General features: G+C 43.3%; 2 protein-coding genes across 6 annotated transcripts in view; both read right to left on the bottom strand.

Moving 5' to 3' along the window:
* Positions 1–6,795: 6,795 nt before the first annotated feature.
* LOC9269906 (uncharacterized) lies at positions 6,796–15,111 on the bottom strand. Of its 5 annotated transcripts, XR_010742755.1 has the most exons (7): positions 14,562–14,947; positions 14,036–14,102; positions 13,834–13,938; positions 13,422–13,726; positions 10,544–10,937; positions 10,065–10,296; positions 6,796–9,015 (listed from the first exon to the last, which is right to left on the bottom strand). XR_010742755.1 is itself a non-coding variant. In XM_066312737.1 (2 exons), the coding sequence occupies exon 2, from the start codon at positions 8,981–8,983 to the stop codon at positions 7,043–7,045; it is 1,941 nt and encodes a 646-aa protein (XP_066168834.1). In that variant the 5' UTR covers positions 8,984–9,015; positions 10,065–10,296; the 3' UTR covers positions 6,796–7,042. The 5 variants fall into 5 exon arrangements, 1 of the variants encoding a protein (XP_066168834.1); XR_010742757.1 differs by lacking the exons at positions 6,796–9,015; positions 10,065–10,296; positions 10,544–10,937 and having other exon boundaries at positions 12,968–13,726; positions 14,036–14,261; positions 14,562–15,111; XR_010742758.1 differs by lacking the exons at positions 6,796–9,015; positions 10,065–10,296; positions 10,544–10,937 and having other exon boundaries at positions 12,968–13,726; positions 13,834–13,950; positions 14,562–15,082.
* A 1,289-nt stretch (positions 15,112–16,400) lies between these two features.
* LOC107277317 (ubiquitin-ribosomal protein eL40 fusion protein) overlaps positions 16,401–22,409 on the bottom strand; it is a 55,905-nt gene continuing 49,896 nt past the window's right edge. The window contains exons 3-5 of the mRNA XM_066312692.1: positions 17,812–17,979; positions 17,127–17,193; positions 16,401–16,718 (exon numbers count right to left, since the gene is read on the bottom strand). Coding sequence (XP_066168789.1) covers positions 16,686–16,718; positions 17,127–17,193; positions 17,812–17,979 — 268 coding nt within the window. The 3' untranslated portion in view covers positions 16,401–16,685. The remainder of the gene's footprint in view (positions 16,719–17,126; positions 17,194–17,811; positions 17,980–22,409) is intronic.

Genomic DNA, 22,409 nt, shown 5'->3' with positions numbered 1-22,409 from the left:
TGTAAATTGTATTTTTATACGGACTCTAAACTCTACTTTTAATTTTATTATGTTTATTCCGAATTTTAGTTAGTTTTAAATTCCTATATGGACTCTATACTCTACTCCTAATATTCCTTATTTTTAATTCCGAATTTCAACTATTTCCTAATTATATTTCTATATAAACTCTATACTCTACTTTTAATATTCCTTATTTTTAATTCTAAATTTCTATTATTTCTAAATTGTATTTCTATATGGACTCTATACTCTAATTCTAATATTCCTTATTTTTAATTCCGAATTTCAATTATTTCCAAATTGTATTTCTATATGGACTCTATACTCTACTTCTAATATTCCTTATTTTTAATTCCGAATTTCTATTATTTCCTAATTGTATTTCTATATGGATTCTATACTCTACTTCTTATATTCCTTATTTTTAATTCCGAATTTCAGTTATTTCCTAATTGTATTTCTATATGGACTCTAATCTCCTCTTCTAATATTCCTTATTTTTAATTTCGAATTTCAACTATTTCTAAATTGTATTTCTATATGGACTCTAGTCTCCTCTTCTAATATTCCTTATTTTTAATTCTAAATTTCTATTATTTCCTAATTGTATTTCTATATGAACTCTATACTCTACTTCTAATATTCCTTATTTTTATACTCTACTTCTAATATTCCTTATTTTTAATTCTGAATTTCAGTTATTTTCTAATTGTATTTCTATATGGACTCTAGTCTCCTCTTCTAATATTCCTTATTTTTTAATTCCGAATTTCAACTATTTCTAAATTGTATTTCTATATGGACTCTAGTCTCCTCTTTTAATATTCCTTATTTTTTAATTCCGAATTTAGCTATTTCTAAATTGTATTTCTATATGGACTCTGTTTTTCTTTTTCTCCGACTAATGTGAGAATTTCTAGGCTATGAGAGCGAACGTGGAGGCTCCTTTTTCTATTCCTTTAATAATATAATAGATTATATCTCATAGCATCACAATTCGACTAAAATCAACACTTACAGTTTGAAAGTTGCTAATAAAAATATAAATAATTCAAATCTCTGTTGATTATTGGATTATCAAAGCTATTACTGGATATTTGGATTATTATGCAAGTTCATCTACACCATTTGGTCTATTAACTCTGTTGATTATCACTAATCTTATTACTTTTCACACTTATCTCTGTTTATACTGTACTACATGATATTGTCATGGTTGCATTGTGCTTATCATTTCACTAGTTTTTAGCACAAGTAGTAAATGTAAGCATGTCTATGCATAATTCTGAAACTTCATCTGCTAATAGCTCTAGCCATGAATTGTCTTCACAAATCTCAAACATGTAAAATAGCAAAAGTGAGGGAACATTTTGAGCAAAAGCTTATCATGATAGATGGTCTTCAAAAAGCACAGTGTAAATATTGTGGATTAATGTTATCATCAACTAGAAAATCAGGAACCAGCCATCTCATAAACCATATTTTGTGAATCTTGTCCACTAGTTGATTGTGAAGTTAGAAATAGGTAGCAACAGTTAGGAAACAACCCGTGGAAAATTTCATGTTTGATCCTAAAAAAAACTGAAGAGCTGATGATAAAATATTTCATCCATGCTAAGATACCATTCCAGAAAATTGAGGATCCCTAATGGTGTAGTTCATCTCATATTCAACTTCTGTATTTTTCTGATAATCTCGAATTGATCTTTTCCAATCTGCAGAAGTTTACTGTTCCACAAAAATACTTCATGAATTTTTATGTGGTCGGAGTGTTGGCGGGAACAATTTTGCTTCTGGCAATATGGTTCTTTGCATATATGAAATTAACACTCATACTACCAGACCTGGCAATGATTTAGGAGATAGTCATTCAGATCCAACATAAAGCTCTAGTTATCAATATATGACACTTTGGACCAACATACGCCTAAGTTTCCTTTTACTAATGACATATATTACAGATGGGAATGATTAATATTTGCAAATCATGGTATAATCTTGCTGGATTTATCATTACAATTAAAGCATCATATTAAATTATTTACTTGGTACTAGTTCCTATCCACCCCTTTACAACAGAGAGACATATTGCTAAATTATCCACTTTTCAGATGCAAATCTACACAGCAGAAAAAGAAAATGACAAAGATAGACCCTCTCGAATGCTACTAGCTAATCTGCATGACAAAAAAAAAAAAGACAGATTGTCCTCCAACCATCCAGGAGTACAATGGGGGCAAATTTTTTGCATGGTTGACTACCACTGAAGTTCATGCCACTAACAGCATAATCAAGAACTGACAACTAAGACTGTTCTCTCCTTCATAATCTGGAACGTGACCTCCTGCATGAGCTGCCAATTTAAGTTCCTTAGCCACAACCATATAAGTTTTCTTTTTTTTTGTCCTACTTTCTCCATAAAGCTACAACTTTTTTTTTCTCGCGAGGGAAGTTAGCAAAGGTAGAAGGGATTGCAGGACAAACAATCAGCATGGAACTGAATTAATCAAAAAGAAGTGAAAGAAAAGGTCAAAACCTCAGCGCTGTCGATGGCGAGGTCGATGCGCAGGTGGTCGTCGAGGGTGGAGAGCGGGATGCCAAGCGACTGTGCCTGCCCGATCCCTCTTCTTGACGAGGCCTAAAACGACCTTCCTCTCGGCTGCCTCCTCGCAGACCGGGGAGTGAGTCCGGCGATGGTGGCGGCGAACGGCGGTGACGGCGCTCGGCGGTGGCGGTGAACGGTGCTCAGCGGTGGTGGCGCTCGGCGGTGACAGCGCTCTGCGCCGCGCGTGGCGGCACGCAGTGCACAGGTGCACTGGCTAACCCATGGGCTGAGTCCATGGATTGTCCTCACAGGCCATCCCGCATCCACTCCAGTCCAAACCACAATTCTTCACAGGCCAACCCGCTCCAATTCAAAATTAATCCAACCACTACCATCCAAATCAGCATCCAGCCCATTTCACCAAATCAAACCCGCCCCACTGGCAGGCTTACACATGAGGTGCATTGCCTTATTAAAGGTGTGCACCTCACCCTCTGTCGTCTCAAAGGTGTTGAATAGTATTTTTTTCCTCGATGTTACAGTTGGTTTTCTTTGTTGTTTCACAAGTTGGTTTGGTGTACATCTCATGTAAACTATATCTATGGATCGATAGTACAAGTATCCAATCTAAGTTGGTACTAAATTTTGCTGACCAAATCTTTCTAGAAATCTAAGTTGGCAAGTACAGTGATAATGTGGTTGAAGTATACAGAAAAAATCAAGCAATAATAGACACAGATATCGGAAATTTTAACCAGCATCCAGGCAATCAATCCCAAAAAATGAACCAGATTTGAGATGTCTAGGGTTTGAGGGAGAGAGTCTAGGGTTTGGGTTACCTTGCACCAGATCTTCTATGCGGCGCCGCCGTGCGCCTCCGTGGCTGTGGGGAGCCGCTCCCACTGCCAAGTGCCGCCGTGAGCCCTCAGCCGTCCAAACCTCCAGCCGGCGCCGCCCAAACCTCCGCCTGGCGCCCTAGTCGCGAGAGAGGAGGCAGCCGGCACCACTGCCACCGCCGCTGCCTCAGTCATCCCTCCTTCTGTCTTTGCACCCTCGCGTAGAGGCGATGCGCGACCGCGACTCGGGACTCGGGGGATGCGCGACTCGGCCCAGTACGGGTGTAATTTCATCAGAAAATAATGAACAGCTGTGGGCTCTAATTTAATACACCGGAAATTTCATATGTTTACAATACAATTACACATGGCACAGTTATCTCTACTACGTGGTGATGGTGAAGCCAAGGTAGACATGCGACGTACATCGACACGTTGAGAGCGACGAACTCCTCTTCCGAAAAAAAAGCGCACACGATTCCTCCGCAACAAAAAAAAACGGCGCCACCCCAATCCGTCACCCGCCGCCACCGACTCCCCCTCCTCCCTCATAGAGCCTTCCCCTATACCCGCGCCCCCCTCGACCGCCGCCCCCTGCCGTCGTCTCATCCTGCCTGCTCCATACATCGCCGACGCTCCGCACCACCGCAGCCCCAATCCGCGCCGCTGATGGCTCCAGGTCATCCTCGTCGTCGCGCAGATGTCGACATACGACATCGGCTAAAGAGGATGGAGTACCCCCCCCTCCTTTCTCCTAGCCCAGCCGTAGCCTAGTAACCCAGTCGCGCGTGCGATCGATCATCAGCAGGAGCCAGAGGCGCGTCGCTTTGTCTGTCGTCCACACCATGACTCGCGAGACCCAAGATCGAGCCGTGTCGGTTCGTCGCCGAATCGCCAATGCCCTAATCCGCGACCGCGAAAGCCGAGAGTGCGCCATGCCGCAGTTGCCACCTCTAGGCTCTAGCGCCAGTGCGCCTAATCAGCTGATTGCCATCGCCGACCCGCCTAAGGAGGCGGCATGGCTGCTTGCCTGCCTGGTGGCTGGTGGCCCATGGTGGGTGCGGTGGTGCCTGGCTGCCTGCCGCCCGCCTGATTTTGATTCCTGTGATCGACTGATCGTCATCGCCTCTCCTCTCAGGCGCTCCTGAACTGAAGGTATGTCGCAGAACTAGAAGTCAACCAATACTGGTGGAGAAACCATCTTTGGTCGGTCAGCCAAATTCCACAATAGTCCCGGTTCTAATAAAAACCGGGACTAAAAAGCATCTTTAGTCCCGGTTTAAAAGTTGAGGGGTACTTTTTGATCTTTAGTCCCGGTTGGTGTTAGATCATTTTTAATCCCGGTTCAATAAGTCATGGGGTTCAAGACAGACCCCAATTATTTTTACTCCCGGTTGGTATAAACAACCGGGACTAAAAATAGATCTTTAGTCCCGGTTGTTTATACCAACCGGGAGTAAAGAGTACCCCGAACCACGCGCCAGATATTATCCGCGCGCCGCCAAAATAATTGTTTATATCAATTATTTTTACTCCCGGTTGGTATAAACAACCGGGACTAAACATGATCTTTAGTCCCGGTTGTTTATACCAACCGAGAGTAAAGAGTACCCCGAACGCGCCACCAACTCAGATATTATTGCGCACTCCTCTCGATCTCCTCCCCTCTCATTACTCCTCCATCCCTTCCTCTCCCCCTTCATCCCCTTCCTCTCCCCTTTCCCCTCCCGTTCCTCCCCTTCCCCTCTTTGAGCGGCGGCCGAGCGAGTGGTTGCGACGGCCGGGCGGGAGCAGCGGCGCCCGGCGGGAGCGGCGGCGGCCGGCCGTCTGGGTGCGGCAGGCGGGCGGACGGGTGCGGCAGCCGGGCGGGCAGGCCGCCGCCGTGCGGGCGGGCGCGGCGGCCTGCCGGGCGGGCGGGCGCGGCGGTCGGCCGGGCGAGCTCGCGAGGACGGTGGCCGGGAGGCCGGCAGCGCCATCCTCTCTGTTGCCGATTTTTTTTTTTGAATTTGTGATTCATTGGATTTGATCTGTGATGTACGTGATATTGGATCTGATCTGGGAGTTGTGATGTATTTCTTTTAGGATTTGTGATGTATTTTTTGTTTAAGATTCTGTGATGTGATGTATTATGATCTGTGATGCATTTCTTTTCAATATGTGATGTATTTCTTTTTAGATCTGTGATGCTACTTTGATTTGGGGATGATTTGGGAATGTGATCGGGGATATTTAGGGAGCAAATCGATTTAAGAAAAAAGATTTCACCCGGGAGTAAAGATACCCATCTTTAGTCCCGGATTCGTAGTCCCGGTTGTATAACCGGGACTACAGGGGGTCCCCAACCGGGAGTAAAGCCCCTTTCTCCACCAGTGCAAGAACCAACTGCCCAACTGGCTCTATACGGCTATGCCTCTATCATTTCAATTCATAGTTATTGTTATATAATTTACTTTGCAATTTCACTATTTCAGGTGTTATAATAATGTTACCTAGGAAATATTTGTTGGGTGTTTAGAAAAAAAACAAAAGAAAACGAGAATATCAATTTTTGGTCAACTATGTCACAGGAAAGTTTGAATGGCTTGGCTATATGTAGCATTGTGTCATCGATGATTTCGCTTCAAAAAATGTGTGAAGAAGCTCTTTTTTTTTTATAAGGGACATGAGATATTTGTGGTCTCCTATTAAGGTATTCATATTAATTTATTTCTATGGTGTTTTTTTAGTTGTCAATTATACTATCGATATTATCTATCGAGAATAAATTGCTCTGTTGCAATTTGCAAACTGCTTTATTTATAATTTATCATGTTAGAAATGTTTATCTGTGTCACTCTATGATAAATCAATGTGCTTTATATAGAGTATATATATTAGAAGTAAAAAAAATCATTAATTTCTTAAGGGCTCATAGTGTAAGTTCGCAGTTCGCCTAGGGCCTCCAAAATGTCAGGACCGGCCCTAGCAATGGTGTCATCGTAAGGATAGCAAATTATTATGTGTATAATTACAAATTTACAATCAGGACCATCATCCCTCCACATATGGAAATGAACTTTGGAAACTCTTTTAAGGCAAAACCTTTCAAAAGATTTTTTTACCCCAGACACACTTCCACCTGGAGCCCACAAGGCCACAAGAGAGGTTAAAACTGGAAATTTTCACAAATACATAAATACAAGAAACAGTACCATCCAAAGGGCCACAAGGACCTGCATGCACTGGAGCAAATGAGCCGTAGTAAATTTCTTCTGTTACACAAAAAATAAAGATCGAGCAAAATCGGCCACAAGAAAGAAAGGCCAAAGGGCCAGATGTAGGCAAATGCACTGAATAAGAATTAGAAACAAGAAAGAGCCACCAAACCTCAGAAGAAGCAAGAGTCATTGGCAAAGGATGCCGAGAGGTCCATTAGTTCATCCGTTGGTTCCCCAAGGATCTGTCAATCAACATTATATGGCAGCAGCGCCACGAGAATCAACATGACAAACATCCGTTGCTGTTACAAAATATATGCAATACACATGTCTTTTTTTCTTTGTCGGGATATAAAATACACATATGTAATATGTTGCTTGGCGCTTGCATTATAGCATCTACTACGGCACCTTAATTTACTCAAAGAAGAACCATGTACGACTGCTACTTGCAGCCTAGCCTAGCCCGAAAGCATTCGAGATTGATAAATCGCCAGCTCATGGCAAGCTGTGCTATCATGTAAATCATTTATGTTCTTGAGATGTTTTGCTACTTCCACCATGGATGGTCTCTTCGTCACCTCGGACGTCAGACACCGTGAAACCAGGCTCTTAACCTCCTCAAGATGACGGCATCTAAGGATGGCTTCCTTGAGCTGTTGCCCAGGTTTCTCAGGCTCGGAATTCACATCATGTGGCGGTCCAATGTCCCAGAGCTGCTCAAACACGGTATCCGCCTCTTGCAGTGACACCTTCTTCCATGTGAAGAGCGTTAGGAGAACAAGACCGAAACAGTATACGTCATGCTCCTTCCCATGACTGGTTACAAGCGAATCCTCCATGAAGAATCCTGTGTGCTGTGCCTTGTCAATGTCAGGGAGCCCTGATGTTCCATAGCCTGCAATCTTTACTGGGTAATTGCGGCTAATCACTTTGAGTACCGAAAGATCATCCAGCAATATATTGACAGTGCTGACATTGCCATGCACAATGCCAAGTGAGTGCAAGTGAGCAAGGCCCTCTGCAGCGCCAACCGCAATCTTCAGGCGCAGGCCACAAATGAAGGGAGATACCTTCCTTGCATCATGAAAAAGAACATCATACAAGCTCATCGCACCATACTCGTATACAAGCACTAGACCTTCCCAAAGATCTAAGCAGTAACCGAGAAGCTTGGCGTCATTCCAGTGCTTAATTCTAGATTGGACATTCAATTCGTTCCAGACTATGTTTTTCCATTGATCTAAAACTGAAATCGACATCTTTATTACCAGCAGTTGTGCGTTGCAAAATCTCCCTATGTAAGCCTTGCCTGATGCACATTCCTTGAGAACAGTTTTGAAGTAGTATGTCATATCGTCCATTCTCTCTTTCGAGATCATAAACCTACCAAAGCCACATCTTCTCCAAAGTACTTCAATCTCGCTCCGTACCATAACCTGCATCTCACGGATTCTCCTATCTCGGGATCTTTTGAGACTCCAAAGGCGCTCTAAAACTTCTTTCATTTCTGGCCGCTCCTCTACTTCAAACTTTATACATTCAAGTGCAAGCCTGCCAATTCCTTGAAGAAACTCCATATTCTCATTTGTTACAACGTCCATGTCAAATAGTTCGTGTCCATTACCTTTTCTACTGATGCGAGCAAAAGTTTCTGCAAGGCACACTTTCTTGTCATCAATTCCTTTCTTTTTGGTGATGAGTTCTAAAAGAACAACCCCAAAACTGTAGACATCGCTTTTTAGACTTAACCGCCCAGTCTGGCAGAACACAGGATCTACATAGCCTCTACTTCCTATAACAAATCCCGTGTATTCGTCACTATCCATACATAACAGCCTTGATATTCCAAAGTCACAGAGTTTTGCCACATCCTTGTCACCCAGAAGAATGTTTGAAGGCTTGACATCTCCATGAAGGATTGGATGATTTTGGGAGGAATGCATATATACAAGTGCTTCTGCTACATCCAGTGCAATCTGTAAGCGTGTCCCTAATGAAACAGGAAACTGGCTACTGTTGCTGTGCAGAAGGTTGGAAAGGTTACCATTGGGGACAAACTCAGTGACCAACATTGGAGCATCTGCCTCAACACAACACCCCAATAGCCTAACAATGTTCTTATGGCTAAACTGAGACTGTATGATTACCTCTTTTGTGAACTCCTTTTTCTGTGTTTTCCAATTATATTTTTTGACTGCCACTGCACGGCCATCATTGAGCCTACCCTTGTACACCACAGAAAAGCCCCCTTTCCCAAGGATAGTTCTGTAGTTGTTTGAAATGCGCTTCATCTGCTTTCTTGTGAAGCACTTAACGTTTGGATCAATATCTGTTTTTGCCAACATTTCCTTAGCAGCATCCTTAAAAGATTGTGAAAATTGTTCATACCAATCTCCCATAAGAGTGAACAGAAGATATAGTTATATTGTGCCTGCAAATTCATGAAGATGGTGCATTACTGAAATCACTATATATCTTTTTTCTGTAGTTTATAATGTGCAAAGCCAAAAAAAAAGAAAACATGGAATACTTTTCTGATTTCTGAGGAAGTCATGTGTAAAATTTCTGGTTAGTTTTATTGCGAATAGAAGATGAGACAATTTTAATTTGAAGAAACAAATGTGGCAAGACAGAGCTAATTTTAGCAGTTGTCACATAAATATATATGATAAATATTATTTATAGCAGTACAGATCTAGAAAAATATTTTATATGAAAGAATGAAGGCTTTATATGCATAAACATTGCTCACCCAGTTGGCCTATGTTTTAGGATTTTACCCCTTTTATTCTTCTCCCTATGTTATATGTATGTGCATGGCAAATATTTTCCATGTTTTTTTAAAACCAAATTTTCTTGCTTTTGGAAAAAGGTGTAAGAACGATCCCTAACACCAACTACATTGGCCATTAAGATGAAGGAAATAACCAATTATACGCAGAGGGAGGTGCAAAATCTGATCAATCATCACAGGAATGGGGCTAGTGGAACTTGAATCTGCCAGAAAACTGAATCAACGATAATAATTGAAGGGTGACAGTTTGGAGGATGACAATTTTATTATAGTTACTCATAACGTACTAGTGCTCTATACTGCTAGCTGCAAGGAACTAGTATTTGATAAAGTTCTTTTTGGCGGAGTGATGGGGATGCCAATGGAACACTAGAAAGGTTCCTGATGTAAAAAAAGGGACTTCGTTTTTTTATCTTCTCCTTTCTATGATCTTGATATGCTATTTCTGAATAGAATTAAGAGGCTAGTCTGTTAGTAACAAGTTTGGAGAAGGTTGTCGCTATGCTATGTATAATAGGGTCTTCAAATAGCAACAGTCCCCTTTTAAGTTTCAAAATCGGTTCAACTTCAAGAATGAGCGTTTCCTACGCATCCCATGTCGGGCACTCTACTATATCATGTTTTGGCAAAAGTAAAGTAGAAATAGAGGAGGAAATTAGAACTGACAAGAAATTCGATTTTGGTACCTGTAGGTTAATAGGCTCCTGCACGGACGAGCGACGAGCAGTTACGAAATGGAGCCTCACTTGATGTATTCTCAGGCGTCACAGGCTGCACAAGTGCAGATTGGAGGAGGTGGAAGAAGTGCAGCTGAGGAAGAAACTACTATCATCAATCATATTTCAGGTAGGTAGAAGCGGTTGCAAGGTCGTCCGTGTGAAGGTCAACTATATCTGCATCTTCAAATTCCTGGAAGGCCTGCATTTGGTCAATTTGATTACTCTTGTCATGAAACGAAGCCGAAATCGTGGGCAGTTCCAACTGGGCGAGTTCTCACTCCCCAGTACCAACAGTAGCATACATTAATATTATGGTTTTCCCACAAGTAATACAATAATCCTCTACCTACCACTGCTGATAATCGTCTCATTTGGAGGCGAAACAGATCAAAATGCTAGGTTGCAGGCTGAATATAAAATTTAAGATGGGACAATACCCATACTACCTGCCTTGTATTCTTCCTATTCTTCTTCTTCTTCATCAACAGGATGCGCTTCTCAGGCCGGAGCCGGCGTATTACCATTCCCTGGCAGGCCAGTGGCTCTGGCCTCTGGTTGGTTTGCTCCTGGAGCACTCTGGCCGGCGTCGGCAGGCGGAGCACGGGAGGTCGGGATCTGATGGGATGCAGACGGCCTCGGAAGGTAAGAGGAGGCCCCTGGTCGAGGGGGGAGCGGAGCAAGAGCCCCGGCCGGCGGCGGGATTCGGGGTCGCATCGCGGGGAGAAGCGAGGTTGGCGGAGAGCCGGAGAGGGCCCAGCCGTCTATCGCCAAACGGCGAAGACTCCACCGAATGAAACGGAGCTGGGCCGTCGACCGTCGCCCGTCAGACTCGTTAGACTCCTTCAATATTTAGAGCATCAGCAACAGATTATCTATTATCTCTCTCTAAAAAAATATTTTTTTCTAAACTGAAAACTAGTAATCCGCTCGTGCTAACGCTACGGCAATGTTTAATGATATATATCGAACAACCGTAAGAAAGAAAACATATTTTGCCAAGTCTAGAATGAGATAAATTCGCAAAAAAGATTGATACACAAAATTGTTATAAACAAAGAAGTATCACATGCTCGCATTCTATCTATATTGTTTGGATGTTAATTAAAACCACTATATTGGCACTTACTCCTCTCTGAAATTACAGAGTATGTTTTTGAATGGACATTATAGAGTATGTTTCTGAGCTGGTTCGTAATACCGAGAGAGAATATTCTCGGCCTCTCAAGGCCTTGACAGATGGCGGCGGTGGTGTATCCGTCGCTTATCTCTTACAGACATTGTATCATGGCTCTATAAAACTCAAAATAGAATGGCTATCATGCGCAGTAAGGAGTAGTTTATATTTAGGATGATAGATTGATAATGATTCCCATCTATGAGGTTCAAGGGACAAGGCAACCAATGAATAGATATTCGAAAAATACCTTAATCTTCTAGATCTTAACAAGTGAATGGCAGAATACTGAAAACATTGTCACCATATCACATGGGGATGATATCAACATGGCATGAAATGGAAGAGCAGATAAAAGAATTCAGGGAAGAAAACATAATGACAAGGGAAAGAAGCATCTACACCAACTCATTCTCTCCTGAGGAGAAACAGCACAAAAGAATTGATGAAATAAATATGCAGTGAATAATATGAACAATCTTTTTAATCATGTACTTGCTAGGCTTAATTGAAGGAAATAACAGAACAGTCATGCCACACATATGAGTTCCCAAAACCATTTAGAGTGAAATATGCGCTCAATAGGTTCGACAAAAAAAAAAGAGCTCAACAGCTACATATGCAGATCAAACGCTCCAGGTTTCTTGAACAACACAATATGCACTTCACCGACTTATCATTTTGAGCTTAAGCGCTTCTTTGGAAGATAAGAAAATCCATTTTGAGCAGTATAGCCTCTGCACACCGATGCACGTTATGATCAACATACAAATTAAACCTAATATATTGGAACCAAAATATTTTTTTAAAAAAAAATCACTTTGTGGGGGTTGCACTTGCACATAACATAAAATAGTTCAGTGTTGTTTCATAAAAAAGATTTATGCTTATCTATAAAATGATGTTCAGCTCTCCTGAAAAAAAAAAGTGATCTGCAGTTCATTTTCCACACTTCAGTAACTAATAAAATAGCCCAACTAATTAGTTTATTGGTTTCGCAACCTACAAATTTACAGTGCTGATGGGCAAGACACATGCCATTGACCAATAAAACAAATGGGCCATAATGTCAAATACCATAAATCTCCATGCCTCAACATTTTTATTGCATTTTCAACATCCAATTGCCAGCAGTGATCTAATTAATATACTTGCAATGGCAGCAAGAATACTTGATTATATACCACTTTGAATCTTGAATGTTCCACTTAATCATCTTTGCATAAATAATTGATTGTATGATTGCTCATATAGCATAATTAGCAAGATATATGATGAGGCTTTAACAGCAAAAAAACAAAAATCTTCAAAGGATCATTTCTTAATCTCAAATGATCCTTCTGTTGAAGCATTTTTTTAAGAACATGAAAAAAAATCAAGAAAAATAAAAAATGGGCAACCTAGACTCGATACCAGAAAGTGGCTGTATTATTCACTTGTCACAAAGCAACATTTTGTCCTTTGGAGTGGCTTGATGCCATGTTGCCTACCTTGTCCCAGAACAGATTTGATACACCATTATGGTCAAGGGGGACTATCAATTATCTCACTGATTTTCTGCTAAATAGTAGGACTCTAGCAGTGGACATCACATCAGGACAGGTATAACAAATTCCATACCAAAAGGGAAATTTCATACCAAGATCATTTAATCAGTAAGAGAAATTTCATACCAAAAGGGTAGAACAAATTCCAATGATTGAAATCAACATGTGCTCCATAAGAAAAATAAATGAAGCGTGACAAATTGTATTATAAAAGGAAATACTACATCGTCTTTACTCTACACAATCTCAGTACATAGAGTATAGATCTGCTCAATCACACTTGATTCTCTCACCCTACAAGCTCAATTACACATCAAATTTACAAGATTAAACAAAAAGGTGCAAGTTCTTGAAAGAACATTCAACAAAGAAGATAACCATTCCAGATGTCATGCAAATGTCTATTTCATGAATTTCTAAAGAACAGATCAATATGGAGTTATCAACCGTTACGATAGAAACCATATGCCTTTTAGGTCATGTATGCTTGATAAAAAAAATAGCTTGAAACCAATATTTTCTACAATGTGCCAAATATTAATTTAGAATCACCCAACTCAATGATATATATGCATGTGAGTATACACTCTACTTAGTTCTTACCATTTCCTGTTTGTGGCAGGAGCAGGATAACTCCAATCAAGCATCTGCAAATCAGAAGACTAAAAAAACATTTTGGCCAATCTCATCCTTTCCTGTATATGTGACATTTCTTCATAAGACTAAGCGTCTTTGCTGTCCTGATTAACTTGCACCACTTTAAGTCATATCTTATTTGGGCTCTTGTCCAAGCTTGCTCATCACCGCCACATCACAACTAAGATTTGAGAACCATTAGGTGGCTTCACCTGGCCACCAGCAATTCATGATTTGGGATGTTACGTTCAGCGCCATCGAATATGTTAAAACTGTCACATTGAAAGTTAATAGTAAGTTGTGCACATGGAACCAACATTGCTAGAAAAAATGTGAGCGTAATAACTGCTGCTGAAACAAAGAAATATGCAAGATTTACCCCCAGATTAAATTTCCACTCTGCAAGAATATGATTGTTTAGAGGCATAAGCTTTTGCAATAGCTTGCAACATCTATGTCCTGAAGGAAATAAAATCTCCACCACCTAGTATATATTCTGCAAATTAGATATCTTTTGATAACGGAAACCTAGAAAAGGCTTCGAAAAAGAAGAACTGCGATAGTGCAATGCACAGAATTACCATTACGAGGACAGACAACCACATAAATCCGTATGTGCGTGAATCAGTCCTGGAGTGTGCCCAATCTCTTTTATTCTCGAAAAGAAACCAATAAAATTACTAAAGATTAGAGGATCCATATATTAATTGCCCGCTTTAAAAAAAATGTCAAATGCATGCCATGCACTGCTAGCATGAAGCAAGAGCATACAGGGTCACATCTCCATTCAAATGAAGAAGATATTTTCTGTAACAAAAAACCGGGAATTTAAGTTGATCAGTGCATTCTCTATTTATTTCCAGGCATAACATACTATGTAAATCTGATCACTATTAGCAACATTTGGTAGTATCGTGGGAAGCGGACATATCGTATTTGGATATCAGAGATCTGCAGACTGCAGAAAGCATGAATAACCACAGATACATGTAACATGATAGAAGAATCAAGAAAAGTTGTGCAGAAAGCATGAATAACCACATATACATGTAACATGAGGGAAGAATCAAGAAAAGAAATGACCAAGGTCCAAGGTCGCCAACCAACCTGTAAAATCTCAACAAGATGGAGGGCAAAGCCGGCATAGTCAGGACGATGACTCAGAAGTGAGCCAGTGAGGCAAGGCATGCCATTGGTGGATTCGTGGAGAGCATGCCGCGTCTAGCAAAAGATGCGGAGAACGCGGCGAGGATGGGGGCGATGATGGAGCTTTGATGCTGGAGAGTGGGCACGATTGAAGGGATGATGGGCACCGCCGTGGAGCTCGGCCGGAGGCATGGCAAGCGACCACCGCTTCTACAACGCTTCCAGGGCCTGCCGATGGTACCACCACCAGCACCACCACGGGCTTCCTAAACGCGAGGTGGGCCCCCACTGTTCACCAGGAGAAGGCGGCCGAGTAGCCATCGCCATTGCCGGTGAGGATGCCAGTCCCGCCCCCCGGCGAGGCGCGAGAGTGAGGAAGGGAGGGGGTGGGCTCGATAGGGCGGGCGAGGCGAGGCGACAGCGTCTGGGGGAGGCGACGGTGGCGGCGGCGTCTGGGGGAGGCGAGGCGATAGGCGAGAGAGAGAGAGGAAGGGAGGAGGATGCGGCGCGGGATTGAGGGAGGCGATTAGGGGCAGCGCGATGACGCGTTCGATGGAGGTGGGAGGCTAGTGATCTATTTGGACCGTTGGATTTTCACCAGATGATTTGAATAGTTGAGTGATGAATGAAAGAATGAGTGAAAGCATTTGTTGAACTATAAAGTAGATAGAAGAATAGAAAGTGAAAAAACTCCTCCTCTAACAGATAGTCTAAATTCAATCCCCAAAACTTAAAAGTGGGCCCTTCTGTTAAACTACCAACGGAAAATTCCATTTTTTTTCTTTCATGCGCCGAAAGATCGCTATCTCCCACGCGCAGGAACGGGAGGAGAAAATTCCGTTTTTTTTCTTTCACGCTCAGAAAGATCGCTATCTCCCACGCGTGGGAACGGGAGGAGAGAGGCGGGAGGGCGAGATTGGGAGCAACTTTAGTGTCCGTATACAAACTGAACAAGGAATCGGGAGAAGGGAACTCTAAAACTCGGGTAGGATAGTAGGGGATCCGTTGAAGCTGTTTTTTTTTTGGCTAAAATCCCTCCAAATCAGTTTTGGGAATAAGATAGGTAGACTGTTGGTGATGCTCGTCCTTGTTTAGTTCCAAAAAAAATTTTCAAAAACGTGTGATGCTTGTCCTTGTTTAGTTCCCAATTTTTTTTCCAAAAACGTCACATCGAATCTTTGACACATATATGGAGTATTAAATATAGATAAAAAACTAATTATGTATGAAAATCGCGAGACAAATCTTTTGAGACTAATTAGTCCATGATTAGCCATAAGTGCTACGGTAACCCACATCTGCTAAGGATGGATTAATTAGGCTTAATAAATTCATCTCACGGTAATTTCCAGGCGAGTTATGAAATTAGTTTTTTCGTTCATGTCCGAAAACCCCTTCCGACATCCGGTCAAACGTCCGATGTGACACCCAACAATTTTCTTTTCGCGAACTAAATACACACTTACCTACTTCCTTCGTCCTGAATTACTCATAAACAACCTACGACGAAATATAAAATATACTAAAATTCATTCACATAAAAAGATATTAATTTTTTTAATTTAGCGTAGATTTGATACCTTCTATTAGTGGTACCAAAATATATCAAATTTTACGCACCTCTCGGTATCTTCTCAAAAATCACTTCTAGTCGATACACAGTAGACAGCTAGGGAACATTGCATCCAGAAGATTAATATTTGCAATGTTCATCTGCAACTAGCATTTCTATCCGAACCATCACGATGCAGTAATATCCATAGTGTGATAAAAAAAAAGTTCAGCAACTTTCAGCCGGGGTTTCTGGAGCATGTAACTGCCATGCTTCAAAATTAAACCACCATTAGCATATGGAAACGGGTAATCAAGGTTCATAACCCAGCAGGAAATGTTAAACTAGCTAGGGCTGAAGTTAAACTCCAGTATGATACTAATAACAGCAGTTCCATCATGCTAAGACATCTCATTCAACTAACCGCAGCGGTAGTTCTATCATGTTAAGACTTAAAGACATCCCATTCAAGTATTCAACTGACAGCAGCTGTATATATATCATCGTTTCGTTCGCTTTTCCATTCCCATGGTTCAGTAGTCCTTTAACTTTTTCTTACGCCTTAGCTGAAAAAGAAAACAGGAATGTTGTAAAATACATCAGATCAAAGAATGAAGGAATTCATGTTTGTCACCTTAAATCCACTATCATCTACCTAGTGAATCCAAGTGTACACTTACTATATACAGACTGTTCAAAACTGTGAAAAACACAACATAATGTCAAAGTGCAAGTATTGATGCCTAAATGGCTTAATAAGAATATTTATAGATACCAAGCAATGACAGTTCTGAAACAAGCATAAATTAAGACATTGGTTGAAATGCTGCTAATTAAGAACATGCATGGATGCTGCCAGGATTACTGATGACTCAAGCCAAGAATATGGATACAGTTAAGACGGCCATGGCCAATAAGACAATCAGCGAAAGCCCACACAAAGAACACTTCGATAGCTTGATAACAAGGCTCACCTTGTTGCTGTGACCACACTTCTTCTTGCGGCAGTTTGTAGACCTGGGGGGAAGGCGTGCATAGCACCTGCAAGAAAAGAAAATGTTAGTAGCGGAACAACTTATCTAGCTTCTTCAGGGAAAGAAAGAGACAGCACATCCATGAATGGCAAAGTCAGAAGTTTGTGCCTAAAGATTTTAGTCCATTATGACTGATTTGCTAAGTTAAGCAGTAAAGCAAGCTTAAGTAAATGGCTAGCAAATGACAAAACTTTCAAAACTCATAGAGGCAAACAGTTAAACAAGTTGATTAAAAGGACAGACAGATAATACATTTGCCGCAAAAGGGTTATAGGCTTCTAGCTCAATAATAATGTAACTGTACACGTCTAATTAATTCATCATTTATGCCCATCAAGAATCCACCCAACTAATCAAGAAACTAATTAACTATGCAAACAAGGCGGCTGTGAATCAAAATCATCAGAAAGCTGAGATGCACACCAATTGAGATTCCTTCCTTTCGCATTTCATACCGTTGATGCAATCATGCAAAGACAAAGTTTACTTAATTTGCAACACAAAGCTACTGCGTCTTGTTTGAACGGAGCGAACTAGATAGATGCATGTTCAAATTAACCAGGGGTACTCCCAAAATTAACCCCACTTGAGTTTTGGATCGATCGGATCGGAAGCGTGTGCATACTTGCGGCAGATCATCTTCATCTCGATGTACTTGCGCGCGAGGGCGAGGAGGCCGGGAGCGAGGCAGGGATAGTGGCCGCGGCTGCCGCCGCGGAGGCGGACGGCGAGGTGGAGCGTGGACTCCTGGATGTCGTAATCGACCAGTGTCCGGCGATCATCCAGTGCCCGACTGAGCCATCTTTAGTACCGGTTGGTGTTAGATCGAGCTAACTTTTTTTTGTTTGCATGGCCCTGTTGCTGCATGGTTTATATATATATATATAAACCATACATATATATATATATGTTTCAATACATATATATGTATATATATATTATATTATATTTATATATGTTTCAATACATATGTACATGCATAATATATATGTATTTATACATATATATGTTATGCAAATGCATATATATATATATATGACTAAAATATATATTTACATTATAGAAAATGTGTACACATGCATATAGAAACATAGTCATGTATTAATTATAATTCATTATATGTCCTAGCTAGCTACGATTTCGACGTAGTAGTAGTCGCTATCTCAGAAGCTAAGGACCTATGAATTGTGTTTCCGTCGTAGTAGAATTCACCCTTGGGATCAAGGATTTGTTCGTTGATGAATCCCATAAGTTGTTCTTGAACCACCGCGATAAATTCCTTGTGTGTGATCAGGTTATCCCTCATGCGAATAAACTATATGAATGTATGAAATTGATTAGTAATTAAACAACAAATCGATACGTAATGAAATTTTGAATTTATTTGTACGTACATCGAGCTCTCTTGTGGTGATGATTTGGTCTGCAAGGCAGTGGCAATACTCGCACACGTAGTAGCCGCACAAGTTAGTTCCCTGCTTTTGCTTTACGCACTATAAATAAATGACGAGAGATCTAATTAATATACACTTGTATGTATTTGAATCGGAGAAATATAAATGTAGAGCATGTGTAATCACAGGAAATTTGAACTTCCGCCTAAGTCTTTCTCTCCATTTGCCGCGGACCAAATGACGGAACCGATACCAAGCCCTATATGGAGTTTAAAGCTATGATTCGTAGTAGCAATTAACTATAACAAGATTCTTAATTAACATAGGAACTTATGACAGTACCTGTCTATAAGTTCGAAAACCTTATCAAACGTAGACTCTTTTTTATCCATTGAGTCATATACGTTGACGGTGCAGGCCTCCAAGTCGAAGAGTAAAAGCACCCAGTGGAATCTGCAATGTGCGTGGGATGCATTACATATGAAACACTTAGCATGTTCGTACGGGAATGAAATTTGGTATAGGAAGACAGTAAAATTAAACTAACTCTGTGTTGTACGGCAACAGTATGAACGTCTTGTAATGCTGCGCCTTCAGGAGATGGACGAGATTGTCCTCTGTGGCTTGCGGATATTGGTCGAGCATTGCGACGTTTACTTTCCGGGGGTCAATGAATCCAGTATCGAAAACCCCCGCCATCGGGCCCTTTGAATCTCCATTCTACAACGATAAAAGGGAGTATATATTATATATAGTCTACTTATATAGAAGGACCTAATTAATTAAAGGAGATGTAGTAAGAAGTCTAACCGAACAATATACTTACAAAATCCAGCAACTCATAATAGAGACGTCGAGGGCGTCCAGCTGGTATAGTTCGTAGATTCCCTTGAAATTGATCCAGAGAATGTCATCTCCTTGCAAGAAGTCCGTGTCCCTGATCCTCGCTCCGATCATCTCTCTACCGGTGGCGCTCATCTCCATATACAGCTGATGGAACTTGTACATTTGTGTGGGTAGGGACTGCAACAGCTCAGGCTTGACAAGCGGTTTACCGAGTTCGTACATGTATTTCACTTCCGCCTTTTCGATTGGTGCGTCTCCTAGCAATTGATCCGTAGTTAGCCCGGTGTCATTAATAAAGTCTTGTATTCCAAAATCTTCACCGGTCACCAACGGCTCGATCTCCTAGTTTGGTTGCTCTCCAAGCTGAGGGACTGGTTTGGACTTTCCAGAAGATGCTTTCTTGAGTGTTCGCTCATAGTCCAATAGCTTTATGGCCTCCTTGGCAGGTGTAGACATACCCCTGAAGAAGTTCTTGACACTCGGGTCTATAGGAATCTTCTTTTCTGGACTTCGAGGCTTGAATTGTCTCCTGACTTCTGATGCCACGTAAGCGTCAAGCTCCTCTTGCGTGCAATCGTACCCTGGGTCCTTGTTCTTGGCGGCGTCAATTTTCGCCTTCTTCGTTGCCCTTGTGGGGGCAGGTGGTGGAGCTTGGGGGGCCCTTGACTTAGAAGGTGCCGGAAGAGGAGCTTGCGGAGGAGTCGGTGCAGGAGCCTGAGGAGGAGTCGGTGCAGGAGCCTGAGGTGGAGACGGTGCTGGAGCATGAGGAGGAGACGGTGTAGGAGCCTGAGGAGGAGATGGCGGAGCCGGAGGAGATAGTGCACGAGACGCCGCTTGTCGCCCAGGGAGGATGATGTACCGCTTGCGCCATAGAATAATGGCGTGGCTTGTGTCTTGTAGATGCGTCTCACCGTCTCCTCCAGGGTAATCCAGCTCGAGGTCCTCGTACGCGCCTTCGACCAACTCAACTTCGACCTTGGAGTATCCTGCTGGAATCGGCCTGTAGTGGTAAGTACCTGAAGGGTCCGTTGAGATGGCCATGCCCGACGCCACCTTCATGTGGTGAGAGGTTATTTATTAGTAATCAACATATATAAGCAGCAACTAGCGGAATGGCCAAATCTAAAATCTATAAACTACGAGTTTACCTTTATTGATAAGTTCTTGAAGGGGATATGCAGCTCACATGGTGTCCGCTGAGTGATGTCATCAACGGGGCAGGTGGTTTCGTCCTGGGTTTGCATGGCGTCCATGCTCTGTGATCCTACTTGCCCCGTTGAGGCGCAGCTGCTACGATTTCCTGATGGGCTCACCATTGCAGGAGGAATGGTCGGCTGGGGATCATTGGACCGATGTGCGGCCATGCGTTCATTGTCACACCCCGAAGTTTTCCTCCCAAGCCAAAAATTTAATTTATAAACGACCCCCCAAGAAAATGCAGGTGCAAATCAAGAGAAAACCCTAAGAAAGTAATGCAAATAATAATCGGATTTGGCATGTAGAATTTTGCTTGAGTTCTACATGTCGAAATTCACTAACAGGATTTTTAGTGGAATTTTCAGAGCTCTAGAAATAATTTTAACCAATTAAAATTGAGCAAGCAATATTTTAATTCCAGGGAAAATCCTTTTTCCTTTTTCTTTCTCTTTTTCCTCCCTTTTTCCTCCTTTTTTTTCGAATGGGCCGCTGGCCCATTCTCTCCTTTCCTCCCCCTCCTCCCTGTTGGGCCGGCCGCAGGCCGAGGCCCATCCAGGCCGTCCCGCCTCCCTCCTCTCTCGGGGTCGCCGACAGGTGGGGCCCACCTGTCGGGCCCGTCTCCCTCCTCCAGCCGGCGCCGCGCCCGCAACCGCCGCGCCCGCAACCGCCGCCACGCCTCCGCCTCCTCCGGGCCACGTCGACCACGCCCGCGCGTGCGCCGCGTCCCCCGCGCCCACTCCCCTCTCTCTCCCGCCCGCGCCCGCGCCCGAGATGGCCGGGATTCGATTTTCGAATCCCGCATCTCTCTCCTCCCCCACTTCCCCACGTTGGCCGGCGAAATCCCGCCTCTCCCGGCCACGTCCGGCCCTCCCCTCCCCTATTTAAGCTTCCCCGTCGCTCCCTCTCGCTTTTTCCCTTTCTCGCCGAACTCCCTCGTGCTCCCCATCGCTCCCGCGCCGTGCAACCACCCGCCGCCGCCGTTTCCGCTACTCCGGCCGCCGCTAGCCGCCGCTAGGCTCGCCGCCGCACCGCGCCGTCGCCGCCGTCGGGTTCGCGTGGCCAAGATCCACCCCGTCCACCCCTCCTTCGTCGAGGTCCGTCGCCGGAGAGCCGTTCCCGTCGTGCGACGGTAAGGGTTGCCATGTCCGCCGCCTTCGGCCAGTATTCCCGCCTCCTATGGCCCCTCTCTTCCTCTCTAATCTCTTTCTTTTCGTTCTTTAGGTCGTCCCGGTCGCCGTCGGCCGCGTGTCGACTTCCCTCCGTCGCTCCTCGTCGCCGGTCGCCGCCGTCCCCTTCGGTGAGGAACTCCCTCCCCTTTCCTTTACTTCCCCGATTCCCCGTGCGTCGCCGCCGCCCGCGCTCGCCGTCGCCTTTGGTCGTTGCCGCCGTCCGCTGCCGCCGCTTTCGCGTCGCTTTTGCGCCGTCGCCTCTGCCGCCGGTTGCCGTCGCCGGCAACGCGTTCGCGCGCGCGCCGTCGCCGCTAGCCATGGCCGGCCGGTCGGCTTTGATGCCGAGCCAAGCCCGGCGGCCGCCTCTATCGCCGCCCGTCCGATCGGCCCGAGGGCGATCTGGGCCGTCGGTCCCGTGGACCGGCGGTGGACCACCCGCGTGGTCCCAGTCCACGGTGAACCGCTCCCCCTGAGCCGCTGACCGGTGGGGCCCGCTTGCCGGCGCCGCGCCCCCTCCGTGCTGATGTCAGCCCTGGGATTTATTGCGCAATAAATGATTTAAGGTTTTTCTTGTATAGTAATAAACACAGTGAATCTTCTAAAATTCATAACTAATT

Source organism: Oryza sativa, chromosome 7, assembly GCF_034140825.1.
Source record: "Oryza sativa Japonica Group chromosome 7, ASM3414082v1".
NCBI classification, from domain to species: Eukaryota; Viridiplantae; Streptophyta; class Magnoliopsida; order Poales; family Poaceae; genus Oryza; species Oryza sativa.
The sequence above is the reverse complement of the archived record's forward strand: the minus strand, read 5'-3'. Positions and strand labels throughout refer to the sequence as shown.

What these genes read in the sequence shown, in the direction of transcription:
- LOC9269906 (XM_066312737.1), bottom strand. Translation starts at nt 8,983, where the DNA reads ATGGGAGATTGGTATGAACAATTTTCACAATCTTTTAAGGATGCTGCT.